Here is a 25724-nt window from a genome sequence, read left to right as displayed (position 1 = left end):
CTTTGAGGCCCTTTTATATAGCCAGGGCAGTATAAAAGGCCCTTAATGCAACTGAGAATTCAGGATGCTATGTCCATTATTAATTCCGGGAGCCATCCAGACCCTTTTTACCATGTTTGTTACCCAACATCACAGCAGGTGTCGAGCCTGACTGTTACTGAAAACAGAGAAAATGAGAATTTTATTTATTTATTAAAAATAATCTAGCTGCTCGAGCTGTTTAGTTTCCTGCAACTAAGACTGAGAAGATAACACTAACATTCAAATGCATAGCAATTTTTGATAAATAGGGTATACTGGATTATATAAACAAGAGAAACGTCTTCTGCTTTATTAGGATTCTGCATGTTTTAAAGTCTATCGTGTTATAAAAGTAGGGTTTAAAGGCTAATTGGAATAAAATAGAATCCAGTTTCTTATTAGGATTGCATTTAGAAGCTTCTGAATGGGACTTCTTGTAATCTTTGCACTGATATGACTTTTATTTCTTTGTTTTGTGATAAAGGATACACAAGATATATCCCGCTTAACGTATACTAGGTGCTTTCAGGGTAGGTGATGCAAGACTTAAATATGCACTGAATATCTCTGGGGGCGAGGGAAGTAGAAAGGAAAGTGGAGTTAATAAGGACTGAAGTTGAAATGAATCATGAAGTTGACATGGAATAAAAAGTCAAGACCCTCTCAAAAAAGGAAACCATTCTGATTTCCTCAGAGCTACGGAGCCCAAGACCTTCTGGGATTCGGAGGTAAATCACTCCAGGTTTGTTTAGTCCATTAATTAGAAACATGAAGAGGAAGAAGAGCACACTAAATGCAGTGTTAGCGACTGACCCTTAGTGGACTGCCCTTAGTGGATTGTGCTTCCCATTAAGAGAGAGCACAAGAACATTCCCTGATCCTTTTTGCTACAAACGATTCTTTCAGATGTTGATCACAGAAAGAAGTACCAAACATTTCAGTGATGAGTTACCAAATAGCCATCATTTTGGCCAACTTGAGAAAGAAACATGAAGAGGTTGTGATGCCTAACGGTTGAAGTAAAGAATTAGGATCCAAGAGCTCCCGGGATTTTAATCTTTACTGAGTCACTAGCTCCCTCTGTAACCTGGAGCTAGTTACCTAATCTTCTCACGCCTCACCAATAGGGGAAATAGGGCAACAAGCATAACCTCACCAATAACTAGATGCAGCATTTGAGCTGGTTTCCCACTGGCAAATAAATAACCACAAAAAATTACAGGTATATGTACTAACAGGAAAATTATACATGAATGCATAGCGCCATGGAATCAAGGGAATACCAATAAATTGTGGGATACATTGAGACCCATGCTGACAGTCATCTGCTGGCCACGACCATCTATGCTATCAGCCAGTAAAATCTCATTTCCAATAGAAGTTAAGCCATTTTAACCACACGGTAGTATGCAGCTGCCTGTTATAATGTCCATGAATAGTTTGGGCCCTTTACAAACCAATGACAGATTTCCCATAAACTAATATGAAGGCTGGATTTACCAATCCCATCCTCTTACCGCTCTGAGGCAATACGTAGGAACACACTAAACAACAAAGTTCAAGTTCAAACCAAAGTATGGTCACAGTTAAACAAAAGTGTTCAAAATTGTGTCTACATTTAAGCACCTAAATCATTTAAATAAGTGGCCCTATTGTCAAAGATATGGCACTTTCCAGGGCCTACCAGTAAAGTCAATAGATGCTACTGTGTAGAGCTGGTCAACAGTTTTTGACTGAAACTTTACCTGCCAAAATGGTTTCTTGAAGGGAAAGTTGTAAATGAAACAAAACTTTTCCAAAGGTGGAGGAGTTTTAAAAAGTTACAGAGTGGAGAACAGAAAAACAATAATTAGAGAAAGGAAATAGTGATGAAAAACACACCCCAAACTCTGGACATTATTCACTTTATTACATTCAGTGGCAAAAAAGTGGGAGGGAAGAGAGGAAATATGGGGGAAACGAAACTTTGAAAATTTGAATTTGTTCAGATTTTGTGAAAAATATCAAAGTAAAAAAATGTTCCATTTGAAACCCTGAAAAATGACGGTTGAAATGACTGAGAAATTTCAAATTTTTTAATGAAATGTTTTTTTGCATTTTTCGAAAAGCCATACTTCTGGCAGCTTAGCACATTTGAAAAATCAGGCCATTCATGGACTAAGAATCTTAATGTAAGGCCACGATTTTTTAAAATGGGTCTCTACGGTAACACAGGCAGACTGATTAGATGTCCTGGGCAAAAAGCAGGATTGTACGATTTGACTGGGCATGTTTTAGAACTGCTTATTTGGGTGGGAGTGGGGGCGGGAGGGGGAGGCTCCTGCACAAGGATGTGTTGGACAGAATAAAAAGGTACACATTTTGAGACAAACTAGAACAAAGAAACCCCATGCACAGTAGTGGAGGGGTTTTTAGCCCTCAGATTTGTACAGCAGAGTCCTCACTGATCAAGTCAGGACAAGTAGAAGGGGAGTGTGAAAATACAGGGCATTTGGCGGGGACCCTGAAGAAATGGTACAGAATGAACTAACCTGTGGAAATGAATATTCTACTGTGTAGGCAATCTAGGCATGCCAGAAAAAGGGACATTCGATTGCACGTGGATTCAATAAAGAGATCAAACATATTTTTGGTGGGGTGGGGTGGGATACAGTCTCAGGCAATGCAGGTAATGTCAGTGGCGAACTAGTCTCTTGTTTCCCTGGGAGACTCTATTACCCTGAATCCCTTGCAAAGCAAAGTCATCATTAAGCAAATGCAGTGAGCATGCAGAGCAGGAAAGCAACTAAACAAATATTTATTTCTCCAAGTCTGAACCACATAAGTGTGTCAACAGCAACAAGAAAGGACAGAATCAGGAAAAAAAAAACACAAGGGACTTTGGAGCTCTTGAATGGGGAGATTTGTATAAAATCAACAGGAATTCATTATTAACACACATAGGTATACTAAAGCTCGCAGAGCAACTAAGTTTCCTGCCTCCCAAACGTTCCATGTAATAGAAGAACTTCTTGAGCAAATAGCTATCCAGAGGGCTAGGAGAAGCCAAACAAGAATCCAGGCTGTTAAAATGAAGCAGGTGGGAAACCATAATACAGCAAAACAGAATGGCAAGCGTCATGATTACAAAGTCAATCTTGCCCATTCCACCCCTTTTGAGTCTGCTTCTACCAGACCTGGTGCGGCCCTGCTCTGCGGGGATTACTACGTGAGACGTCAGCACCTCCTGCATGCCTCAGAGCTGTGCATCACAGGGGATCTCTGCATCCTTAGGGGTTTTTGAGGCTGTGGCTATCGCAGGCCAGGGATGAGAGTGGGGTCAAGCCAGTGACTTTAAGATTATGAGGATCTGCTAGCATTCCACTATGGAAAAGGAAGTGCCAACAGTTCAAATAAGCCTGGCTGCATGCCTGCACTGGGAAGAGTGTAAGAAGAATGTTTACTCCCCCTGGATGGGCTATCTGCTTCGATCCCATGGGGAGGGGGTGGGAAGCAGCTGCTACCTCAACTTCTGCACAGGTGGGCAGGAAGTGGGTGGAGCCTAGGGTCTGTTCCCCCAGTGGCTGGCCAGAACAGCTGAGGAAGCATAAAAGGGGAAGCGAGCCAGACTAATAAAGGGCTGGCACAGCTTACTTCAAGGGAGCAGCGGGGACCAAACTGTGACTCTCTGACGCCCTGCTCCTGAGACAGTGCCATTTTGCAGTGCGCCTTACTCAGGCTGGACTACAAGCTGCCAATCCAACACAAAGAGAGTGAAGGAACACTGCATATAGACAGGAAACAGATGAAGTAAGAGGGAAACCATGCTGTCATCAACCAACTTGAAACCTGGTTGCAGCTAGCACAGTCCTGAATGCAATGTTGATAGGGCCTGAAAGATCAATCTTCAATATGGCAAAATATAATTCCCATTTTCTCCTGAAATTAGATTTTGATATATGTGACATACAGAACATCCGTAATCCATGTCTTACTGCATAATATTCCACAGCATGGGTGCACACACAAACAGGGTTAGATGGAGGATAATAAACCCACCACAAAAACTGTTGTCAAAGTAACCTGAATGGCCACATGTTCCAAATTATCTTCGACCTAGTTTGCAATGTCCCCACCCAAATTCTGCACATTATCACTTGCGCATGCAAAGAAGATCTTTTCCGAATAAAAAATTGATCTGAATGCACAAATAGGTTAATGAGTGTAAATTCTGCCATTTGCACATGTTGGTGAAGTTGTGCACAGATTACACATACAACATTGGCAGCACACACACACACACACACATAATCTGTTTTGACCATTTGTCCTGATGGGTTAGATGGAGACCCACAAAAACAAAGGAATTCAGAGGTAAAGATAAATTGCGGCCCTTAATGCTCTTTGTTATGCTTTGGCATTACAGGGAATTATCAAAGATATGCCGGTTTATTCCCTCGCATGTTTCTTTTGGAAAGGAAGTTATATTTTGCAATGTCTCCTATCGGGTGAAAATCCCTATATAGGATGCTCGTGGTTTGCTTGCTCAGTGGTTGAGCAATAAATGTTTTACCTACTGGGATAAACCAGGATTATGCATACAAATTGTCCTGTGATCTTTACACATCATCACCAGCAATGGTCAAGTGTAATCATTGGTCAACCAGAACATCTCTGAGGTAATCCATTAATGCTGTCCACAAATGAACTCTGTGAAAAGAATACTCAGATTTCTTAAACTGGGTTCACCTCTCTGAACCTGCTGCTCATAGCCCCAGAATGCTTGGCGTAGTGAAAAAAAAGAAAGATAGTTGTTAGAGGACAAAAAAAGAAAAAAAGAATGACACAGTTGTCATCAAGGAAGACTGGAGCTGCCACTGGGAGGTGGCTGAACCCCAGAGTGTGCCAAATCCAGCTCGGTGAAGAGTTTTACACCATCATCAGTAACTCCCTCCCTCTCTAGAGCTTTCTACCAAAGTCTGGGGAAGTTGGACAGGAAACATAGAAATGCACCATCTTAGAAATCTTTCCCAAGGAAAACTGTAAATCATGGCATTACAAATTGTTACTCTTTTGCTATCCTCCCAGCAGTGTATCCTAAGAGCCGGGCAACTGGCAGCTATCTTTCACCTTATGGATTGAGCTAATTACTTCCATGGTGTGCCCAGCAGCCGCTGCTCTGACCCTGCCAGTCTCGCAGTCGGTAGCCCATCAAGCAGCTATCTTACTAGCAGAAGTGTTATCTCCGTACTTTTCCGAAAGCAACGAGGAAGCTTCATACTTCTAAGCCAACTTAACTCTCTCCTCAAGCCAGCTCCATTAACTCTCTTAATCGACTGGAAAGCATATGTTTTAGTGTTTCCCATGATAGCCCATTGACTCTGCGCAGAAAGGGTCTGGAGATATGGAAACCATGGAATCCAGGAGGCAGACTTTTTGCTTTATTTCTTTTATAGCGAAATGTAGCCAGCCTCTGAAACATAGATGAGATTGCTTAAAATGAAGGGAGATAGCAGCAGAAGTGGGAGGCTGATTTGAAGGAGGTGGCAAGTAAAAGGGAAGGATGCTGGAAGTAGAGATGTGATAAACTATTAACAGACCTCCAACTAATCACAGACTCATGTGCACAACTCACCCTACAGTCTCAGGACGTTTCTGATGCAGAGAGGGAGATGTATTTAATTTCTTAGAATAACTAACCATTCCTGAAGTGCAGGAGATTTGAAAGGTCAGGCGCAATTTGAATACGCATGCCATAGTTTGGAGCTTTTCCAAACTACTTTTGGTCCGCAGAACCAGGCTCGAACACTTATAAGAATGGGCCTTGCCCCACAAGATTCTGGTTCTTCCTGACAACAGCTGGGAAGATAGCATGTCTCACAATATTCCTGGAAGCAGGAAATGCCAAGATGGACAGCAACAAGATAATGAAGGAACATTGTCTGACCTATTTCAAGCCTTGCAGTTCACAGTCAGAGAGGGTTCATGGGAAGGTTCTGATTTGATCTGAACCCGTTTGTCCAGCCCTAAGAATGAGACCGACATAGGCCTGAATCCAAACCGCAGAACCAAAGATCCTTAAACTGTAACAAGCTTTATCAGGTTCTACAATCCTGAAGCACTTACATGAGAGGAAAGTGATCAGGAACAGCCAGCATGGATTCACCAAGGGAAGGTCATGCCTGACTAATCTAATCGCCTTCTATGATGAGATTACTGGTTCTGTGGATGAAGGGAAAGCAGTGGATGTATTGTTTCTTGACTTTAGCAAAGCTTTTGACACGGTCTCCCACAGTATTCTTGTCAGCAAGTTAAGGAAGTATGGGCTGGATGAATGCACTACAAGGTGGGTAGAAAGCTGGCTAGATTGTCGGGCTCAACGGGTAGTGATCAATGGCTCCATGTCTAGTTGGCAGCCGGTATCAAGTGGTGTGCCCCAAGGGTCGGTCCTGGGGCCGGTTTTGTTCAATATCTTCATAAATGATCTGGAGGATGGTGTGGATTGCACTCTCAGCAAATTTGCGGATGATACTAAACTGGGAGGAGTGGTAGATACGCTGGAGGGGAGGGATAGGATACAGAAGGACCTAGACAAATTGGAGGATTGGGCCAAAAGAAATCTGATGAGGTTCAATAAGGATAAGTGCAGGGTCCTACACTTAGGACGGAAGAACCCAATGCACAGCTACAGACTAGGGACCGAATGTCTAGGCAGCAGTTCTGCGGAAAAGGACCTAGGGGTGACAGTGGACGAGAAGCTGGATATGAGTCAGCAGTGTGCCCTTGTTGCCAAGAAGGCCAATGGCATTTTGGGATGTATAAGTAGGGGCATAGCGAGCAGATCGAGGGACGTGATCGTTCCCCTCTATTCGACATTGGTGAGGCCTCATCTGGAGTACTGTGTCCAGTTTTGGGCCCCACACTTCAAGAAGGATGTGGATAAATTGGAGAGAGTCCAGCGAAGGGCAACAAAAATGATTAGGGGTCTGGAACATATGAGTTATGAGGAGAGGCTGAGGGAGCTGGGATTGTTTAGCCTGCAGAAGAGAAGAATGAGGGGGGATTTGATAGCTGTTTTCAACTACCTGAAAGGGGGTTCCAAAGAGGATGGCTCTAGACTGTTCTCAATGGTATCAGATGACAGAATGAGGAGTAATGGTCTCAAGTTACAGTGGGGGAGGTTTAGATTGGATATTAGGAAAAACTTTTTCACTAAGAGGGTAGTGAAACACTGGAATGCGTTACCTAGGGAGGTGGTAGAATCTCCTTCCTTAGAGGTTTTTAAGGTCAGGCTTGACAAAGCCCTGGCTGGGATGATTTAACTGGGAATTGGTCCTGCTTTGAGCAGGGGGTTGGACTAGATGACCTTCTGGGGTCCCTTCCAACCCTTATATTCTATGATTCTATGATTCTATGATTCTACTGAGATGCCTCATTTTTCTTTCTTCCTACTATTCAATATGAAGTACCCAGCAGTACAGCACTGCAATCACATTGCAGGGCCGACATAAACACAACCCACACTCAGCCACTCTCTCTGGATTTAAAGTGTGATTCTACTCAGAAAGAAAGATGGTTAAAAAAGCACTTTGTTACTGTATACACCGATATGATCCCTAAGGGGGGTCCATTATCCCCTTTATACGCCAGCACAACTCCTATTAGCATTAATGGAAGATACACACATGCATCAAGGGGATATCAGAACCTTTCCCCTCTTAAGTGCCTTCTGAGTCATGCCTGCTTAAGTTTGCTGACAAAAACAGATTGTATTGTCTGGTCAGCAGCCCAGGGCTGTGAAGGAGGGAGCTGTTATGCGCTCCTGTCTCATGCATCATCAACAAACTGTCAAGTTACGTTTTGACTCCAGAATCTCTGTGGCTGAAGGAACTAATGTTGTCCTCCATGGAAGTGAATGCAACTGGAAGCCAAAATAAAGCATATTTGCAAATAGAGGGTGGATTCATAGATTGATCAATTCTAAGGCTAGAAGGGACCATTATGATCATCTAGCCTGACCTTCTGTATAGGACAGGCCACAGAACTTCCCCCAAAGTAATTCCTGGAACAGATCATTTAGAAAATCACCCAATCTTGATTTAAATATTGGCAGTGATGGAGACTCCACCACGACCCTTGGTAAGTTGTATTCAATATACAGTATGGAAGCACACTGGGCATAGCACACAATGCAGGAGACAGCTGGTGGTCGAGCATGGGCAGCACTAAGCCTACTAGTACATGTCTGCAGGGTGGCATCCACTGTTTCTAATTCTTTCAGATTCTCCAGAATTCCATCAAGCAACAGTCTCTGTTTTGTAAGCTGCTGTAACAGGGTCTGACCTCCTCCACCACTGGACTCTGCCATTGCCTCTATTTCCACACTCCTAGGATTTTTCAAAACCTTCCCAGACTTCCATGCAAGTGTAACACTCACCCCTTCCAGGACCTAGTTCAACACAGCTCAACAAAACAAAACAGGCCTGCAGCAACCTCAAGCTGGGTCTTTCCTTGTTCGATCAAGGGCAGCCTCATGAGTCTCAGCAGTCCACTGTAGCCTGTTGATGCAGAGCCAAGGGGAACTCCCTCCCACACTTGTTGGAAGTCCCAGCCTGGCCACCTAAACCAATGCAAGTGTCAATTCCCTTTCTCACCCCCTGCATTATCTGTTACAGATTCCTGTCTTCTAGTGAAACTCTTTCTCAGGGCCTCCTAATTCCCTCTTTTATTCCTGTCCCCCATTGCAGTGGGAAGCCCCTTCCCCGGTCATGTCTGACGCTGTAGAATCTTCCTTACAGGTCTCTCATCTGTCGGTCTCTTTTCCAGCTGATCAGGTTCCTTTTCGTGAGAAGCACAATCCCTGTCTACCATTACGTTCTGCCTGGTCACCTGACTCATCCACTGGCTGACACCAAACCCATCACCGGGCAGGCAGAAAAGTCAGCACCGTCGGAGCCTCCCGTAAAGGCCGAGCCCCCCCTGTGACAGGTGTTGATTATGTACATATGTTCTATAAATGCCTCACAGCCAGAGTCAGGAAAAGAAGAGCTGCTCTTTGTAGAGATGACCTCTGCTTCACAACACGCACCCTGCCGCTGAAAAAGCCAGAGTTGGCATTTTGTAGTATTCTTTTGAGCTGATAATCAATACTGTTTAGTACAGTGCAGCTCTGGGGCCCTCACTTCTCCTGCTCGTCCATGAAAAATGAGACACTGCCTCAAAAGATGCACAAGAATTCCCTGTAGCAATTGCCTGAGGTGCTATAGGTTACAGCCACGTTATGAATATTGGCGCGGGGAGGGAGGGAATCCTGGCAGGGCACTGACAGAAATGACACACGTTTCGGACACTGCCACAGAGCCAGACAGACAAGGCGGCACAACTACCAGAGAAGCAGCAATCTATATGGCGTAACCTGTTGGGAAACTGATAAACCCATCATTAAATGGCAAGCCCACAATTAATTCCAAGGCGTGGATGGCGAGATCACAAACTGCTCTCAGGCAGGGGCCCCAGCTCCTGGAAAGCCCAGCTGGGAGACAATGACTCTGAATCTCAAGATCCTTCTGGGTTCCCCCCTGCTCCAGGGAGGGAGTAAACTATGCTGGGTCAGTACCTGATGCAGGGGTATGCTCCCCAAGGCATGCAGAAGTATTAGCTCCCTGGAGCTTACTTCCTCCCCCATGGTGCAGGTGAGGCTGCAGGTAGCCAGTTCCTTATTATTAATTCTATGTACAGTGGTAGTGTCTAGGAGTCGGTTACACAAGGTGCTGTCCATCCACACCTAACAGCCCTGTGATGCTCCACTTGCCAGGCCACAATCCGGCCCCAGATGGTTGATTAAAGTAACAGTGAAGGTCTGTGTATATGTTACTTTACCAGACTAAGTGCTAACAATTTTAGAGTAACAGGAAAGATGTTTCACCCTCAAATATACAGGATTTCTTCCCCTGGGGTTTTAAAAATGATGCATTTACAAGCAAAATGATAAGAAAGTAGCAGAAAGAAAAATAAACAACAACAACTGCGTAGCTTGTGGGTGTTTATTTCCCCCTCTCGTCTTAGTGGAACAGATTAATTTGAAGATAAGCCTCTGGGTAACATGGGGCTGGACTGATTCACTATCATGTGACAGATCAGTTTCATTTGGCCAAGCATCTCCAGAGGGCAGCATTCTTGGGAGACAGAGACATACAGGCTGAGAAACATACAGTTTACAGACTGTTGCCCGTGTCATCACAAACACATCCCCACTTCCCCCTCAAAGTATAGAGCAGCATGTCCAAGGAGCAGTGAACAAAAATGTATCCCAAAAGGGAAACAAATACATAATGGATATATTTGTCTTCCTGGAAATGCCACTGGTATAAGACAACAAACAAGGCGGTAGAATCATTTCTATTGCGTTCTGGTTTTGAGAGATTTCTGGGGAGATCTGTTGGTCTTGCATGATGTTGACAAAGCCTGCCTGAACACAGCAGTCATTGGTATTCCAGTGACAAGGGAGTTTTGTCTAAATGACCGAAAGATATGTAGAAGGGATGTATCCCTGCTCTGGTCAACCACACGCACCTGTTCCCTTCCCCTGATCCCATTTGCAGTGCTAATGGCCCCTGCCCAAGTCCAAACCAACTCTCCTTCTGATCTTTCGCTTGGTCCACCACTTGTCACCTGGGATTAGCCCCTGCATTGATTCATAGTGCTTCCCTCAGTGGTGCCCCAGAATGCAGAGTGATTTCAGAGATTAGTGCTATGGATCACAAGATTACAGAACAGGGCATCCAGCATGTGACGGCATTGACAGACTGGAGCAGCTGTTGCTAGCACATGGGAGAAGGCTTGTTGAAAGGTGCAGATCAAGGAAGGCTGTAAGGAAGGATAGAGGGATGGATGTGGGGGAGGAGAGAAAGAAAGGAGAAAAAAGTTTTATCGTCAACATCAGGAAGCAGCTGAGGGATGAGAAGCTCAGATGGAGTGGGTGAATGAAGATATGAGGAACGGTGAAGAAAACAGGAAATGCAGGAGCTAAAATTCAGCTCAATAATTTACGTGTGCCACCAGCTTCTCAGTAGCCATTGGGTGGAGCTCAGGATGTGGCAGCTGCCTGGGCACTCCCTGGCATGGCTTCAAGACCCAGGACAACACACTTGCAGACCTTCTTTTCTTAGAAATCCGCTTCCCGGAGAAGAGCACAGCAAGGGAATGGGATCTCCAGCAGCAAATGGATAGTATATTGACATCACTATTTGCCTAACTTCCAGCATCCAAATTTAAAAATGGTGGCCTCAACCTCTCTGTCCCACAGTTGCCTCACCTGTATGATGGGGACAAGGGCTTTGAGATAAAAGGCACTGCATTAGTTCAGAGTATTGCTAAGCAGTCCCAAAGAGCAGGCAGATCAGCTTTAAGACTGGCTGGACTGATTCTTAATTGTTTATGTGCTAAATATAAATGTCACACAGAGCTCAGCCTCTGGGGAAGACTGTATGGTCTAGTGGCTCGGGCACTGGACCTAGAACACAGGAGAGATGGGTTCTGTCCTCTGATCTGCTGTGTGACCTTGAGCAAGTCACTTCACTGCTGTCTCCTTTCCCACTCTCTATATTTTCTATTTAGATTGTAAAGACTCCTTGGCAGGGCCAGTCCTTCACTGTATTTGTACAGTACTGGGCAGAAGAGGGCTCCTAGCTGCTACCATAAAAAATAATGAGAAATAGGAGTAATAATGTAGTCATTCTATTCTGAGGAACAAGGTGAGCGAAGGAGGGGAGAGACTGCGAAGAAATAGAAAGGATTTGGGGTGTCACCTATTCACGGTGTTGCTACCTGAACACTGATCTTTGACCAACATCTTTTTTCGTTTAACGGCCAGAAAAGCAATCCATGGGAGACAATAAAACCATTATAGAGTGGCTCTGGTTGTTGCTTTTAACTGAAACAGAGACAACAGATGGTCTCCTCTAATACTGTCACAAAGGTCAAAATTAGCCATCCCTGAGGCTAACATGTTCTTGAAATGCTCAAGTGCTTGTATCTGGGCCATTATGACTAATCCATTCTCCAGAATGAGAAATGTCAAACTAAGAACACCACTCCAAAGAGCACAACAATTCCCATCTATGCGTAATGCGTTCAGAGATGGTGTCAACAGCTGCTCATAAAACCTGATTAGTCAGTCTGTCAGCTCTTCCTATGATAACTTTAGAGCATAATATATTTACTCTGTTGTTTAAAAATATCTTTCTAGATGCTTGAAAATATAAAAGCTTTTCCTACCAATTCTGACCTTATTTCCTCTACGGCAGCCCAAGTAAATGTGTCTTTTACATATTTGTCACAGAGCACAACTTCATAGCTTTTCTTTGTGTGCCTGTTTCCTTATTTATGCAGCGGCATCCAGGTGAATGCCGATGTAGGAAGTGGGATCTGCAGCCAGCAGTTGCTGCACAGCCACTAAGGGTAGTACAAGATCGTGTGGATTTGGTGAGACCCACCGAAACAGGCGCTGGCTTTTCATTTTCTCCTGGCAGAGGCTCTTCTTGGAAGTTGTTACAAATATGGAAGATATTCCCACATTTCATGACAGCCATAGCTGGGACTTAAAATACCTACTGATACCTTTAAAACTGCATTAGTTTCCAAAGAATGTTTAGTACTTTACGCATTATTTATTGTGCAGACTAATTAATCCTCAGAACTTCAGTGAGGCATGTATTATTTTTTTTAATCTCCCACTTAGCAGATAGGGCAGAGAAGTTAGGGGACTTGCCTGACATCATGCAAGTGAGTCAGTAGCAGAGCCAAACACAACCCTCTCATCCCCTGCTCTAATCTCTACACCACTCTACCTCATATGCTGTCATTTAAATAAAAAGGCCTAATGGCAATGATAGGTGAAGAAAGCAGCCGTGCATGAAATGTGCCCTACAGTATATTAATGGGAGATTGCCAGACAAACCAAACAAGGCCTCTGATCGCATCATCTTAGGCTTGTTGTCTCTGCTTGTTTGCATCTCGCTGTGTGCTTGCTGCCAGATTCCCAGCTGGAAGGGAAGGATTTGCTTTCCCTAGCCCGCTCTGGGTTCAGCTGCAATCATGCAGAGCATTGAAAGAAATTCCATTGAATCGGGATTCATTCTGAACGCATAAAGCCCAGACAAATGACTGCTTTTCCAAAGTGAATCCCATTTCACAGCAACTAGGTTATTAGTGTGGAACCCCATACGAGTAGCCTGCATTCAAAAGCCCTCTGCATTATTAATAGAAGATGAGCTTTTGACATCAAAGGAGATCTATTATATATGCTAAATGGTGGCAAAAATTGTACCCCCACTTCAAATCTTTTCAGTTCTTTGTCCTTGGCAAATCAATCAAGGTTGACAGACGCTTTAAGGAGAGTAATCGTTGCAATGATCTTGTCAATGGATAACATAATGGAACATTGTCTCTGTGCTGTGTGAAGACATGGAGCTAGTCAATTATGGACAACACTTCACGCAGCCGCCTGCTTTCGCTTGAAGTGCTGCTGTTGAAGTATTCGAATCCCAACCATGTCTGCAGTGGGATACAATGTAAAATGAGACCTCCTGAAGCTCTGGAGGATTAATTAGCAACAACACTGGCCTATTCCCACACTTTCAAACATCGGCCTGATAACGCTAACGATGCACTTCCCCCGACTCTTGGAGCATTCAATGGACTGTATTTACATACACGATTTTTAATCTCCAACACGTTCCCCTCACCCCTCCAAACACACAAAACTCTCAAACCAAGGAGCCTTTTTATATCTTTTAGGCAGCTATTCTAGCAGCAGAGTCAAAGATATTTCCAACCGTTCGCACGACTCCTACGCATGCAGCTGAAAATGCTACAGCTTGGAGACTATTTCATTTGGAAAACAGTGGCAACTTCCAGTGCCTCCCTTAAATACACACCGGTGCATCCCCTTGTTGTTTTCAAATCCCCAAGCATCCCCATTCATATCTGGACACATGCATATCAAAAATACATTCTGCTCTACAGGCAGATATTAATGCTGTGGATTGATGACAGGGTATATCTTCCAAACGAAACAGGAGATCAGTGGGCTGAAATGCCCTCCTCTGAAGTTGAACAGCAGCATAGCTATTGTTTGGGGGCCTGCCACTGACCCAGTTCATTGTGCTCCCTTGTATGACACATTGGCTCACACTGCAAACAAATCCTATGCTGCATTAAGTGACATAGCAACTACATAGGTTGGGGGCACTGACACTACATAATACATTGCGTGCCAGCAGCACCAGGAGGAACTGCTGCGGGCTGGAAGCCAACGCTCGCTTTAATCTTCCAGCTACCACCAAACACAAACCTATGAGTCAGAGGGGGGAGGCAGTGTTTTTTACTTAATTGTTGGCACCTATTTCCTACATCCCTTTTTAAGGGAGAGTTTGAACCAATAGGGAAACCTCATTTCCCTTGTTAATAGGAAGAACATACATTAAGTCTCCAATTTTCTATCCATCACTGTAGCATCTGAGCACCTTGCAGTCTTTAATATATTTATCCACATAACACCCCTGCGAGGTAGGGCAATGCTATTCCCTCCATTGTACAAGTAGGAAACCGAGGTACAAAGAAACAAAGTGACTTGGGGGGAGGGATAGCTCAGTGGTTTGAGCATTGGCCTGCTAAACCCAGGGTTGTGAGTTCAATCCTTGAGGGGGCCACTTAGAGATCTGGGGCAAAAATTGGAGATTGGTCCTGCTTTGAGCAGGGGGTTGGACTAGATGACCTCCTGAGGTCCCTTCCAACCCTGATATTCTATGATTCTATGACTTGCCCGAGGTCTCAAAGGAAGCCTGTGGCAGAACCAGGGCTTGAACCCAGGTCTCCCAAGCCCTACATTATTGCCCTAAATACTAAGCCATCCTTCTTCTCTCTCAAAGGAGCCTTCAGGAGTTAGGCACCCAACTCAAGGAATTGTGTGCCTAACTCCCTTAGCCTCCTTGGAAAATCCCAGCCTACTTTATTAAGCACACTGAAGTCTAATATGTATTTGAAGAGGTAAACTGTGACTGTGGAACAGAGAGGTGAAGCAACTTGCCCCAGAACTTCTACAGAGTCCTTGACAGCACCACGAATAGATGCCAACAATGCTGATGCCCAGTCCCCTGTTCTCAGTGCTTCCCACATTGGTGAGGCCTCATCTGGAGTACTGTGTCCAGTTTTGGGCCCCACACTACAAGAAGGATGTGGATAAATTGGAGAGAGTCCAGCGAAGGGCAACAAAAATGATTAGGGGACTGAAACACATGATTTATGAGGAGAGGCTGAGGGAACTGGGATTGTTTAGTCTGCAGAAGAGAAGAATGAGGGGGGATTTGATAGCTGCTTTCAACTACCTGAAAGGGGGTTCCAAAGAGGATGGCTCTAGACTGTTCTCAATGGTAGCAGATGACAGAACGAGGAGTAATGGTCTCAAGTTGCAGTGGGGGAGGTTTAGATTGGATATTAGGAAAAACTTTTTCACTATGAGGGTAGTGAAACACTGGAATGCGTTACCTAGGGAGGTGGTAGAATCTCCTTCCTTAGAGGTTTTTAAGGTCAGGCTTGACAAAGCCCTGGCTGGGATGATTTAACTGGGAATTGGTCCTGCTTCGAGCAGGGGGTTGGACTAGATGACCTTCTGGGGTCCCTTCCAACCCTGATATTCTATGATTCTATGATTCTAGTCAATACACACCTGGCACACCAGAGTGCTTTCGGGAAGAGAAGAACTGGCCGAGACTTTCTGCCATTCCTTGCACCTAATCTCAGCCCCTTTCCCTTCTTATCTAGCATTGGACTCTGATGTTCTGTGCTCTGGGACTTCTCCTTGAGGGACATCCCGGAATGCACAGCGTGCCCAGGAAAGAAAGCCCAAACTACAGCATGATCTGGAAGGCCCTGAGTGTGTCATATTAGAACAACGCTAGGGAAGCAGCTGAGAGGTGACGGTTAAAGGCTGGCAGCAGCGGTGCCTGGAACGGGCAGCTGGACAGCACTACCAGGCCAGCTGCAGTTGCTGATAAACCTGCAGCGAGCGCGAAGGACGCCTGCTCACCAGAGAGCAATCAGGGGGAAAGTGTGGGGGGAAGAAGGCCATAGGGCCCTGAGGATCCCTTCCTATTAATGAGGGAGTGGCGAGGAGCTGAACCAGTCAGGCAGCAGTATAAACACACTGAACCCAAATTCTTGAGGCACAGCAGGATCCCTTTTGAAGCTTTCTCCTGGCAGAGTCCCACCCCCGATGTGGAGCAAACCTGCTGGACATATATTCTGAGAGGCAGCTGGGCCAAAGACACACTCTCATTTCTATGCTGATTCTCCTAAGTTCGAGGTTCACCCATCACTAGTCTAAACAGAGAACCTAGAAATTTGGGAGGGATTAACAAGCTTGTCTCCCTAGTCCTTCTGCTGGTATACACCTTGGCATAACTCCATCTCTAGTTCTCTCATCAGCTCTGTATTGCAAAGCAATTACAGACAAGTCTCTATTACATGAGACCATGAGAAGCAATTTCTGCATTGCTCCTTGATGATAAAACTTTGGGCTGGCATTACTGCCATCAGGAAAATGGCCTTGTTTCTGATCACCTTGCTTCCAGTTCTCAGACTTGGCTGCTCTTGTGTCTGATGTTGTTAATCTGTTGTTGTCCTGAAGCCAAAAGGTGGGGAGCTCCCCCTTTTCTCTCTACTCTTCTGACCCCCAATCTCTCACTTTGGTTAACTGAGATGGCATTATGGAGATGGGGAGGATGTGAGTGCCACACACCAGCTGTCATGTCATTCACAAGGAACCCTCACTCATACCATAGAGCTAGAAACATACTGTGTGGAGGGATGAGGGAAGGAGAAAACAGAGATTGAGGAAATACAATTGTGGTCAATGAAAGGAGTCAGAATATGACAAACTAAAACAGATTTCTGCTGGGAACCAAAGCCTCCATCCTCTAGAATCCTCCCCTCGGTCTAGCTAAAAATGCGATTGACATCTTACAGAGCTGCTCAAAACATCTCTGACTAAATGGTTTTCCATTGAAAAAAGCTGATGCCATGAAATCAAATTGGGTGTGTGGAAATGTATCAATATGATCAACATTTCCAACAGGAAATTATCAAAGCATTTCATTTTGACTTTATCATTGTTTACTTTTATGAATATAATATAATAGTTGAAACTTTTTTATGATAACATCATATAAAAGTCAAAATTATAAAGCCAGACACTCTGGCTACTTTCTGCAAACCCAAGAAAGCTGTGAAGCTCAAAAGCTTGTTCCCTTCCACCATAGAAGTTGGTCCGGTAAAAGATATTACCTCACTCATCTTGTCAAAGTCAAAATTCAACTGTTAGACTTTATCAAAATGCAATGTTTCAACGAGATTGGAACAAAATATTTTAGAATATTTCATTTTGTGAATAATTCCAAGATTTTGACTTTTTTGTCCCAATTTGGGACAAAACCAAATTTTGAAATCTTGGATTTCCTGGGGGACTGAAATTCCATTTTTCAGCCTTCTCTAATGTCTTACAACCTTACAAGTAGGATGACTTAGGCTGTTAATATTTTTTGTGTGTACAGCTGTAAGATGTATAACCACAACGTACACCTTGGAGAGAAGGGGTTGTGATCTCCACTGGTAATTACTGATGGTAAAAATGGTGACAAACATATTATCATTAAAATTTGAAAATATGTCATGCTTCACATTAAAAACAACATTCATAGACTTTCATGAAGCCTCGCATTTATCTTTCTTTTTAAAAAGGAAAATAAAAACAAATTAAGAGAAATGTTGCTTACAAAGGAGAAATCTTCAGCATTCTGACAGAGTAGCTTAGGGAAAATAGCCTGTCTCTGAAATCTTTCCTCCTCTTCAAAGATGTTCCCATACATGAAACCATTCATCATGGTGGAGTGGGCATGGATGTCAATATAGAACTCCAGGCTAATTTTCTATTGAGGAGACAGACAAACAAACAAACATGAGACAGATCACAATAACATTCTAAAGGACAAGCCTGTGTTAACAGTAAGGCTGCCATCCTTAAAACCATATAGCAGTGGTGGGGTCTGCATAATCAGAGAGCTGTGCTGGCTAGATTGCTTTGGTTTATGCAAACATATCCGTGCCTCTTTGGCTCTGTAAAAGTGGGGTTGAAATCTTGCAAACAAAGATTTGCAAGATGTGCTTCTGTGGGATTGTCAGTGTATCCTGATCCCTGTGGGGGTGGAAACATCCGAGTCTACTAACTCTCTGAACACTAAGGACGACCCAGTGCAGAAAAAAGGCAGAGTGCCCTCAGTTCTGACTTTTCTTTTCTCTGCTGTTTGTAGCCCCCTGTGCTTCTCTTCTTCATTGTACTCCCTAAATGGCTAGCAAGCTTCACTTTCCCTACCCAACTTGACTCCCATGTTCCAGGTGTCAGCCTGACCATCTAATGGCAGTGCAGTCCACTGCCATGCAAGGACCTTAGTTGAAGGTCAAAGTCTGCAGGCTCCATTGGGAGCCCTCAGAAGCACCATGCTCAGACCCTTAGGGAGGGGTTGCTTTGGGTCACTTTCACATGACACATCCTGATTTGTTTTTCTACTCTTAAATTCTCCAATTTCCAGGCACCGAGCGTGACATAAAATGCTGTTGTCATCATGAATAGGTCGGAATATGAACAAGAGGCTGCTCGGCAGCTCTCCAACATCACTTTCTACAAGCCATTACCCTCTGATCCCACTGAGAATTACCAAAAGAAACTACAGCATTTGCTCAAGAAACTCCCTGAAAAAGCACAAGATCAAATCCGCACAGATACACCCCTGGAACCCCGACCTGGGATATTCTATCTACTACCCAAGATTCATAAACCTGGAAATCCTGGGCGCCCCATCATCTCAGGCATTGGCACCCTGACAGCAGGATTGTCTGGCTATGTAGACTCCCTCCTCAGGCCCTACGCTACCAGCACTCCCAGCTACCTTCGAGACACCATTGACTTCCTGAGGAAATTACAATCCATCGGTGATCTTCCTGATAACACCATCCTGGCCACTATGGATGTAGAAGCCCTCTACACCAACATTCCACACAAAGATGGACTACAAGCCGTCAAGAACACTATCCCCGATAATGTCACGGCTAACCTGGTGGCTGAACTTTGTGACTTTGTCCTTACCTATAACTATTTTACATTTGGGGACAATGTATACCTTCAGATCAGCGGCACTGCTATGGGTACCCGCATGGCCCCACAGTATGCCAACATTTTTATGGCTGACTTAGAACAACGCTTCCTCAGCTCTCGTCCCCTAATGCCCCTACTCTACTTGTGCTATACTGATGACATCTTCATCATCTGGACCCATGGAAAAGAAGCCCTTGAAGAATTCCACCATGATTTCAACAATTTCCATCCCACCACCAACCTCAGCCTGGTCCAGTCCACACAAGAGATCCACTTCCTGGACACTACAGTGCTAATAAACGATGGTCACATAAACACCACCCTATACCGGAAATCTACTGACCGCTATTCCTACTTACATGCCTCCAGCTTTCACCCTGACCACACCACACGATCCATTGTCTACAGCCAAGCTCTGCGATACAACCGCATTTGCTCCAACCCCTCAGACAGAGACAAACACCTACAAGATCTCTATCAAGCATTCTTACAACTACAATACTCACCTGCGGAAGTGAAGAAATAGATTGATAGAGCCAGAAGAATTCCCAGAAGTCACCTACTACAGGACAGGCCTAACAAAGAAAATAACAGAACGCCACTAGCCATCACCTTCAACCCCCAACTAAAACCCCTCCAACGAATTATCAAGGATCTACAACCTATCCTGAAGGATGACCCAACACTCTCACAAATCTTGGGAGACAGGCCAGTCCTTGCCTACAGACAGTCCCCCAACCTGAAGCGAATACTCACCAGCAACCACATACCACACAACAGAACCTCTAACCCAGGAACCTATCCTTGCAACAAAGCCCGTTGCCAATTGTGCCCACATATCTATTCAGGGGACACCATCACAGGGCCTAATCACATCAGCCACACTATCAGAGGCTCATTCACCTGCACATCTACCGATGTGATATATGCCATCATGTGCCAGCAATGCCCCTCTGCCATGTACATTGGCCAAACTGGACAGTCTCTACGTAAAAGAATAAATGGACACAAATCAGATGTCAAGAATTATAACATTCATAAACCAGTCGGAGAACACTTCAATCTCTCTGGTCATGCAATTACAGACATGAAAGTTGCGATATTACAACAGAAAAACTTCAAATCCAGACTCCAGCGAGAAACTGTTGAATTGGAATTCATTTGCAAATTGGATACAATTAACTTAGGCTTGAATAGAGACTGGGAGAGGCTAAGTCATTATGCAAGGTAGCCTATTTCCCCTTGTTTTCCTATTCCCCCCACCCCTTCCTCAGACGTTCTTGTTAAACCCTGGATTTGTCCTGGAAATGGCCCACCTTGATTATCATACACATTGTAAGGAGAGTGATCACTTTAGATAAGCTATTACCAACAGGAGAGTGGGTTTGTTTGGGGGTGGGTGGGGGGGAGAAAACCTGGATTTGTGCTGGAAATGGCCCATCTTGATTATCATACACATTGTAAGGAGAGTGATCACTTTACATAAGCTATTACCAGCAGGAGAGTGGGGTGGGGGGAGAGAAAACCTTTTGTAGTGATAAACACCCATTTTTTCATGATTTGTGTGTATAAAAACATCATCTGTATTTTCCACGGTATGCATCCGATGAAGTGAGCTGTAGCTCACGAAAGCTTATGCTCAAATAAATTGGTTAGTCTCTAAGGTGCCACAAGTCCTCCTTTTCTTTTTGCGAATACAGACTAACACGGCTGTTACTCTGAAACCTTTCCCTTGGCAGTAAACCAATGCACAACCCACAATGACTGTTTAGTTTAATTAAATAGCCAAGAGAGCAATACTGCATCTTATTAAGCCTCTCCTGTGTTAAGATGCTAGTTTAATGCAATATCAATAGGTGACTATACTACATAGGAAAAGGAGTATTTGATTGTATTTGTCTTTAACATAGTAAACTGTTTGCTACTGCCAAAACATTATACTGGGCTGGTAGAGGACCAGCATAACAATAAAAAGCACACCAGCAATTCAGAGTTATACTATGGTCAGGAAAGATTAGCAAATATAGTATGAACTATCAAGCAGAATTTTCCTCTTTCCTCTTTGAAAAATCAGTTTCAAAGCATAAAGAAATTAATAACACTGGAGCATATTACTTTCCATAGGACAATTTCCCCATCAGAAAGAAAATCTGATGCAATCAGATACTTCTCAGCATTTCATAACAAAATACTGTAGCACATTATAATAGTAGATTTGTAATGAGTGAATTGACATCTAAGAGGATTTATGATCTAGATATCTAAGGCCAGGTCTACACTGGGGGGGAGGATTGATCTAAGATACGCAACTTCAGCTAGGAGAATAGTGTAGCTGAAGTCGACGTATCTTAGATCGACTTAGAATCACTTACTTCGCATCCTCACGGCGTGGGATCGACGGCCGCCGCTCCCCCGTCGACTCCGCTTCCACCTCTTGCCCTGGTGGAGTTCTGGAGTCGACGGCAAAACGATCGGGGATCGATCACTACCCGCTGATCCAGTGGGTAGTGTAGACATGGCCATAGGGATTTCTAAGGCCCCTTCTACATTTGTATCTAAGTGCCATACAAATTTAAGATACATAAGAGTCCATAACCTAAATTGTGTCACTTCCCTCCATTTCCCCACCCATGGATGTGCATTAAAGTAAGATTTAGTTGTAGAGATGGGATTGTATTGTCATTTACATACACAGTTCTTGGAGGAAGGCTGTCAAACGTTCCTCATATTTGGCTCTAAACTCAGTCAGCTTTGGGTTCTTCTGATAATGGTCTTATCTATGGCTATAGGACACACCTGTCTACATGTATTTGAATGTTTGACATCCCTGGAAGCAGAGGATTTTTTTTAGTTGGTCTAGCAGGCTGCAACTAGAAGCAATAAGTTAATATAAGCAACATTTGGGCTGCATAACCCAGGCCACTGAATTTCACACAATACTTCCTGCATCAAGCCTATAACTTCTGGTTGACCTAAAGCATACCGTTAGAAAAACATCCAACCTTGATGTAAAAGACCTCAAGTGACAGGGACTCTACCACAACCCCAGGTAAATTTTTTCAGTGGTTAATTACCCTTACTGTTAAAAATTAGCACCTTATTTCCTGTCTGAATGTGTCTACTATCAGTTTCAGCCACCCGATTTTGTTATGCCTTTGTTTGCTAGTTTAAAAAACCCTTCACATGAGGAAGGATTTCTGAGGGTAGTTACTTTTCGACCATGATCAAGTCACCTCCTTAACCTTCTATCTGAGAAGTTACATAGCTTCTGAAGTCTCACACTGTAAGATTTATGTAATTTAATCCTGTACTGGACTGGGCAAAGAATTGGAGTATAAACGGGCAAGTGTCTTGAGATAGGCACCAGAGTCTAGGAGGAAGAGTGATAATATTGCACAATTTAACAGAAAGTCCCAGAAAAGCACACGTAATATAGTTGACACAGCGGCCTACAAGTCAATTCTAGGTTTTACCAAGTAAAGACCCCAGTTTCATTGTCACAATAGTAAATTAATCCCTGGTATATCTCTGATGCAGTCAATGGAGTTACAGCAGAAATTAATTTAGCCTCTGTCTCTGGATGCGGTTGAGTTGGTACTCTCAGATCAAGGAAAGGTGAGAGGAGTATAACCTGCTGTAGGAACCCATGAATCCTGTAGTCAAGGACCCTTGTAACTAAATGCTGCAATTCAAAAATAATTGTTTTGTAAGAGAGATCCCACCTTTCATTGCCCAGCAGTGGGAAAGTCATAGATTTTTAAAAAAATAAATATGCAGTGTCCCTAAACATTGCAAGTCATAGTGACTCAAGACATTTTTAGCACAAACTAGATATGTCTTCTTTACAGGGATATCTTTACTAATAAAAAGTAATTGTGATGCACAACGGGATACATAACCACTGTCTAATATCACTTGCACCTTAAATAAGATGGTTGAAGGCACTCAGTTTTTGTGACTTACACACACGATGCAATAAGAATACCAAGCTATTATAAGGCTCTTTTAATCCATAGGTCTAAGTGATTTACAAAAGTGATAAGTAGCATCATCATATTACAGATCTGGACCCTGAGGCACAGAGTGGAAATGACTTTCCCAAGTTTACACAGCAGGCCAGTGATGGAACCAAAAACATAACCCAGCCCTCCTGAGGTCCAGTCTAGTACGCTGTTATTAGAGGGTATTCCTATCTCCTCCCAGTCTCCTGGATAAAATAGAACTCTTCCAAGAAACTAGAATTCTCTTGGGATTCTGAAATTCCTTTTTTTTTTTTAATGATCAAGCCTGCTGCATTCATGTCACCACCTTCTAAGCAGAGCCATGTGACTGATTAAAAATATTCAAATAATGCATTTGAAAAATATGAGATTCAGCAGATAAATTATCTGATGGTCAAATAATTTAAAAATATTAATCCAATATCTTTTGAAATGTATCATATAAGTTATCTAACAAATACTATTTAACCCGTTCCTCTTCTGATCATATCTCATCTTTGTCCCTCACTCTTCTGAGCATACCAAATCCATCTCCATCCCACACATCCCAGTCCAAATCTGCAGTAGCCCATCCTGTTCAGTGACATTTTACACATTGCTATAATAATTGCCATTTACAGGAACTACTCCCAGACCGTAATGCATATGAGCAGAATGATATTTCAGTGTTTCACATCTCTTTTCTTCTGGATCATGTTTATTATTATTTTATCAAAGGGAAACATCTTGCACATTCTCCATTGCAGAAGAAATTCACTCACAGCATTGCTAATATAATACAAATGTTCCCAGTAGAAAGATTCTCTTTGTTCACAGGCACGAAGGAGCTGGCCTGGACTTACAGTGGACAATGGCAGCATAGATAATAGATAATACTTAGTTCTGCCATGAGTGCAGGGGACTGGACTTGATGATGTCTCGAGGGCCATACCCAGTCCTATGATTCTATAGTTATTGTGCTGTTATACTCTAGTTCTCCACATCATTTCCTATGTTCCAAACTGTGGAGGGCCAGTTTGGAGTTTTGTTTTGCAACTGAATTAAGTTGTGTTCCCTAACTATAACAACCTCTCTATATATCCCAAAGCACTTTAAATACAGGAATTGTTTAGAGATGGGTAAAAAATTTCAGATGAAACTTTTTTTTCTCCAAAAAGTGCAGATTCCGGTCAACCGAAACATTTTGTGAATTCACGTCAATTTTGCCGAATTGTTTCAATTAATAAAACCCCAAAACCTAAAAGAGTGAAGCACGTCATTTCAACATTTCCTAAATGAAACCTTTTGATTTTTTTATTCAAACCGTCTGTTAGAAATTTGCTTCAAATTTATTTTTAAAACCATTAAAATAACTCCAGAACTAAACAAAACATTTAGTTTCGGGTTGACCAAAATGTATAATTCAATCCCAAAGCCTTTTCCCCTCCCCCCAACGTTTCAATTCACCAAAAATTTCCATTTTGGGTCACCCTAAAACAATTTGTTTTAAATTGTTGAATCATCCAGCAAGCTGAAAAATCAGTTATTGCACAGTTCTAATTGTTTCTTCCGTTCCTGACACATAGCAACTTCTCAGGTGTAATGCTGACAGAAACACTATACACTTTTAAGACCGGAAGTGAAGAATACATAATCAGCCTGAAACTTCAGCTAAAATTTGCTTGGAGATTTAGATGTAATTACTTGAATTGGCATTTGGAGCTAGCACTAACATTATTGCCAAGAGTGCTAGGAGCTCTTTAGTGGCCACGAATTGTCAGGACCTCTGAAAGATAAATGGAACCCTGGTCTTTTGAAGTCATTTTTTGGGGGAGAAGATCCCCCCCTGTGAGATATTAAAACCAATCCTAAATGGATTGTACAATCTGTGGGGCATTTGTACAGCACTTAGATCAATGGGGCCCAACCTGGCTGTGGTTTTTAGACGGAGTCCAATATAAATGTTTAATAATAATAGTAGAAGGAAAAGAAGAAAAAATTTAAATGTGGCCCAAGTCCTTACATTTGCTTCAAATGCTATGTAGAAAATAATGAAAGGCCAAACTTTTCTGGCTGCCATCAGCTGCCATTTGAGAGAGTTACAAGTTACATTATACTACATGATAATAAACGCCTCCCTTTCTTCTTTAGAGGTAGAATGCAAAATGATTCAGATGCCTTATAAAAGTCATCTAGCAATTTAATTTCCTCAAGTGTCTTTTCTTGGTGCTGACAATCAGTGGCAGAGATTTTCTCTCTCACTTGCTCTCTCTCTCTTTTTTTTTTTTAAAGTAAAGCTGTAATTACCGATGAGAAGGGCTGACTCAGCTTAAAGAGATAGAGAAAACAAAGCAAATTCTCTCTGCATCAAACCAGAAATCCCTTGGAAACGGTTAGAATCACCTCTCCATCCCCAATACTACATTTAGTGTTTCCTTCCTTTAAAAGAATGGGCTTCACCTCTTCTTGCTCCTGACAGCAGGGTAAATGAGTGAGTCTTTGCTCTAGACTTCATTTGAACCCCTGCTAACATGACC

At 43.2% G+C, this 25724-nt stretch overlaps 1 protein-coding gene across 2 annotated transcripts in view; it reads right to left on the bottom strand.

Annotated features, from left to right (window-relative positions):
* The window catches only part of BEND5 (BEN domain containing 5), a 1404194-nt gene that overhangs the window by 129623 nt on the left and 1248847 nt on the right, over positions 1–25724 (bottom strand). The window contains exon 10 of one of the 2 annotated variants that reach the window (XM_048861237.2): positions 17832–17984. The exons of the other annotated variant lie outside the window; for it this stretch is intronic. Within the exon in view, the coding sequence (XP_048717194.1) occupies positions 17832–17984 (153 nt within the window). The remainder of the gene's footprint in view (positions 1–17831; positions 17985–25724) is intronic. 2 annotated transcript variants of the gene reach the window in all.

This window comes from Caretta caretta, chromosome 8 (assembly GCF_965140235.1).
Source record: "Caretta caretta isolate rCarCar2 chromosome 8, rCarCar1.hap1, whole genome shotgun sequence".
NCBI classification, from domain to species: domain Eukaryota; kingdom Metazoa; phylum Chordata; order Testudines; family Cheloniidae; genus Caretta; species Caretta caretta.
The sequence above is the reverse complement of the archived record's forward strand: the minus strand, read 5'-3'. Positions and strand labels throughout refer to the sequence as shown.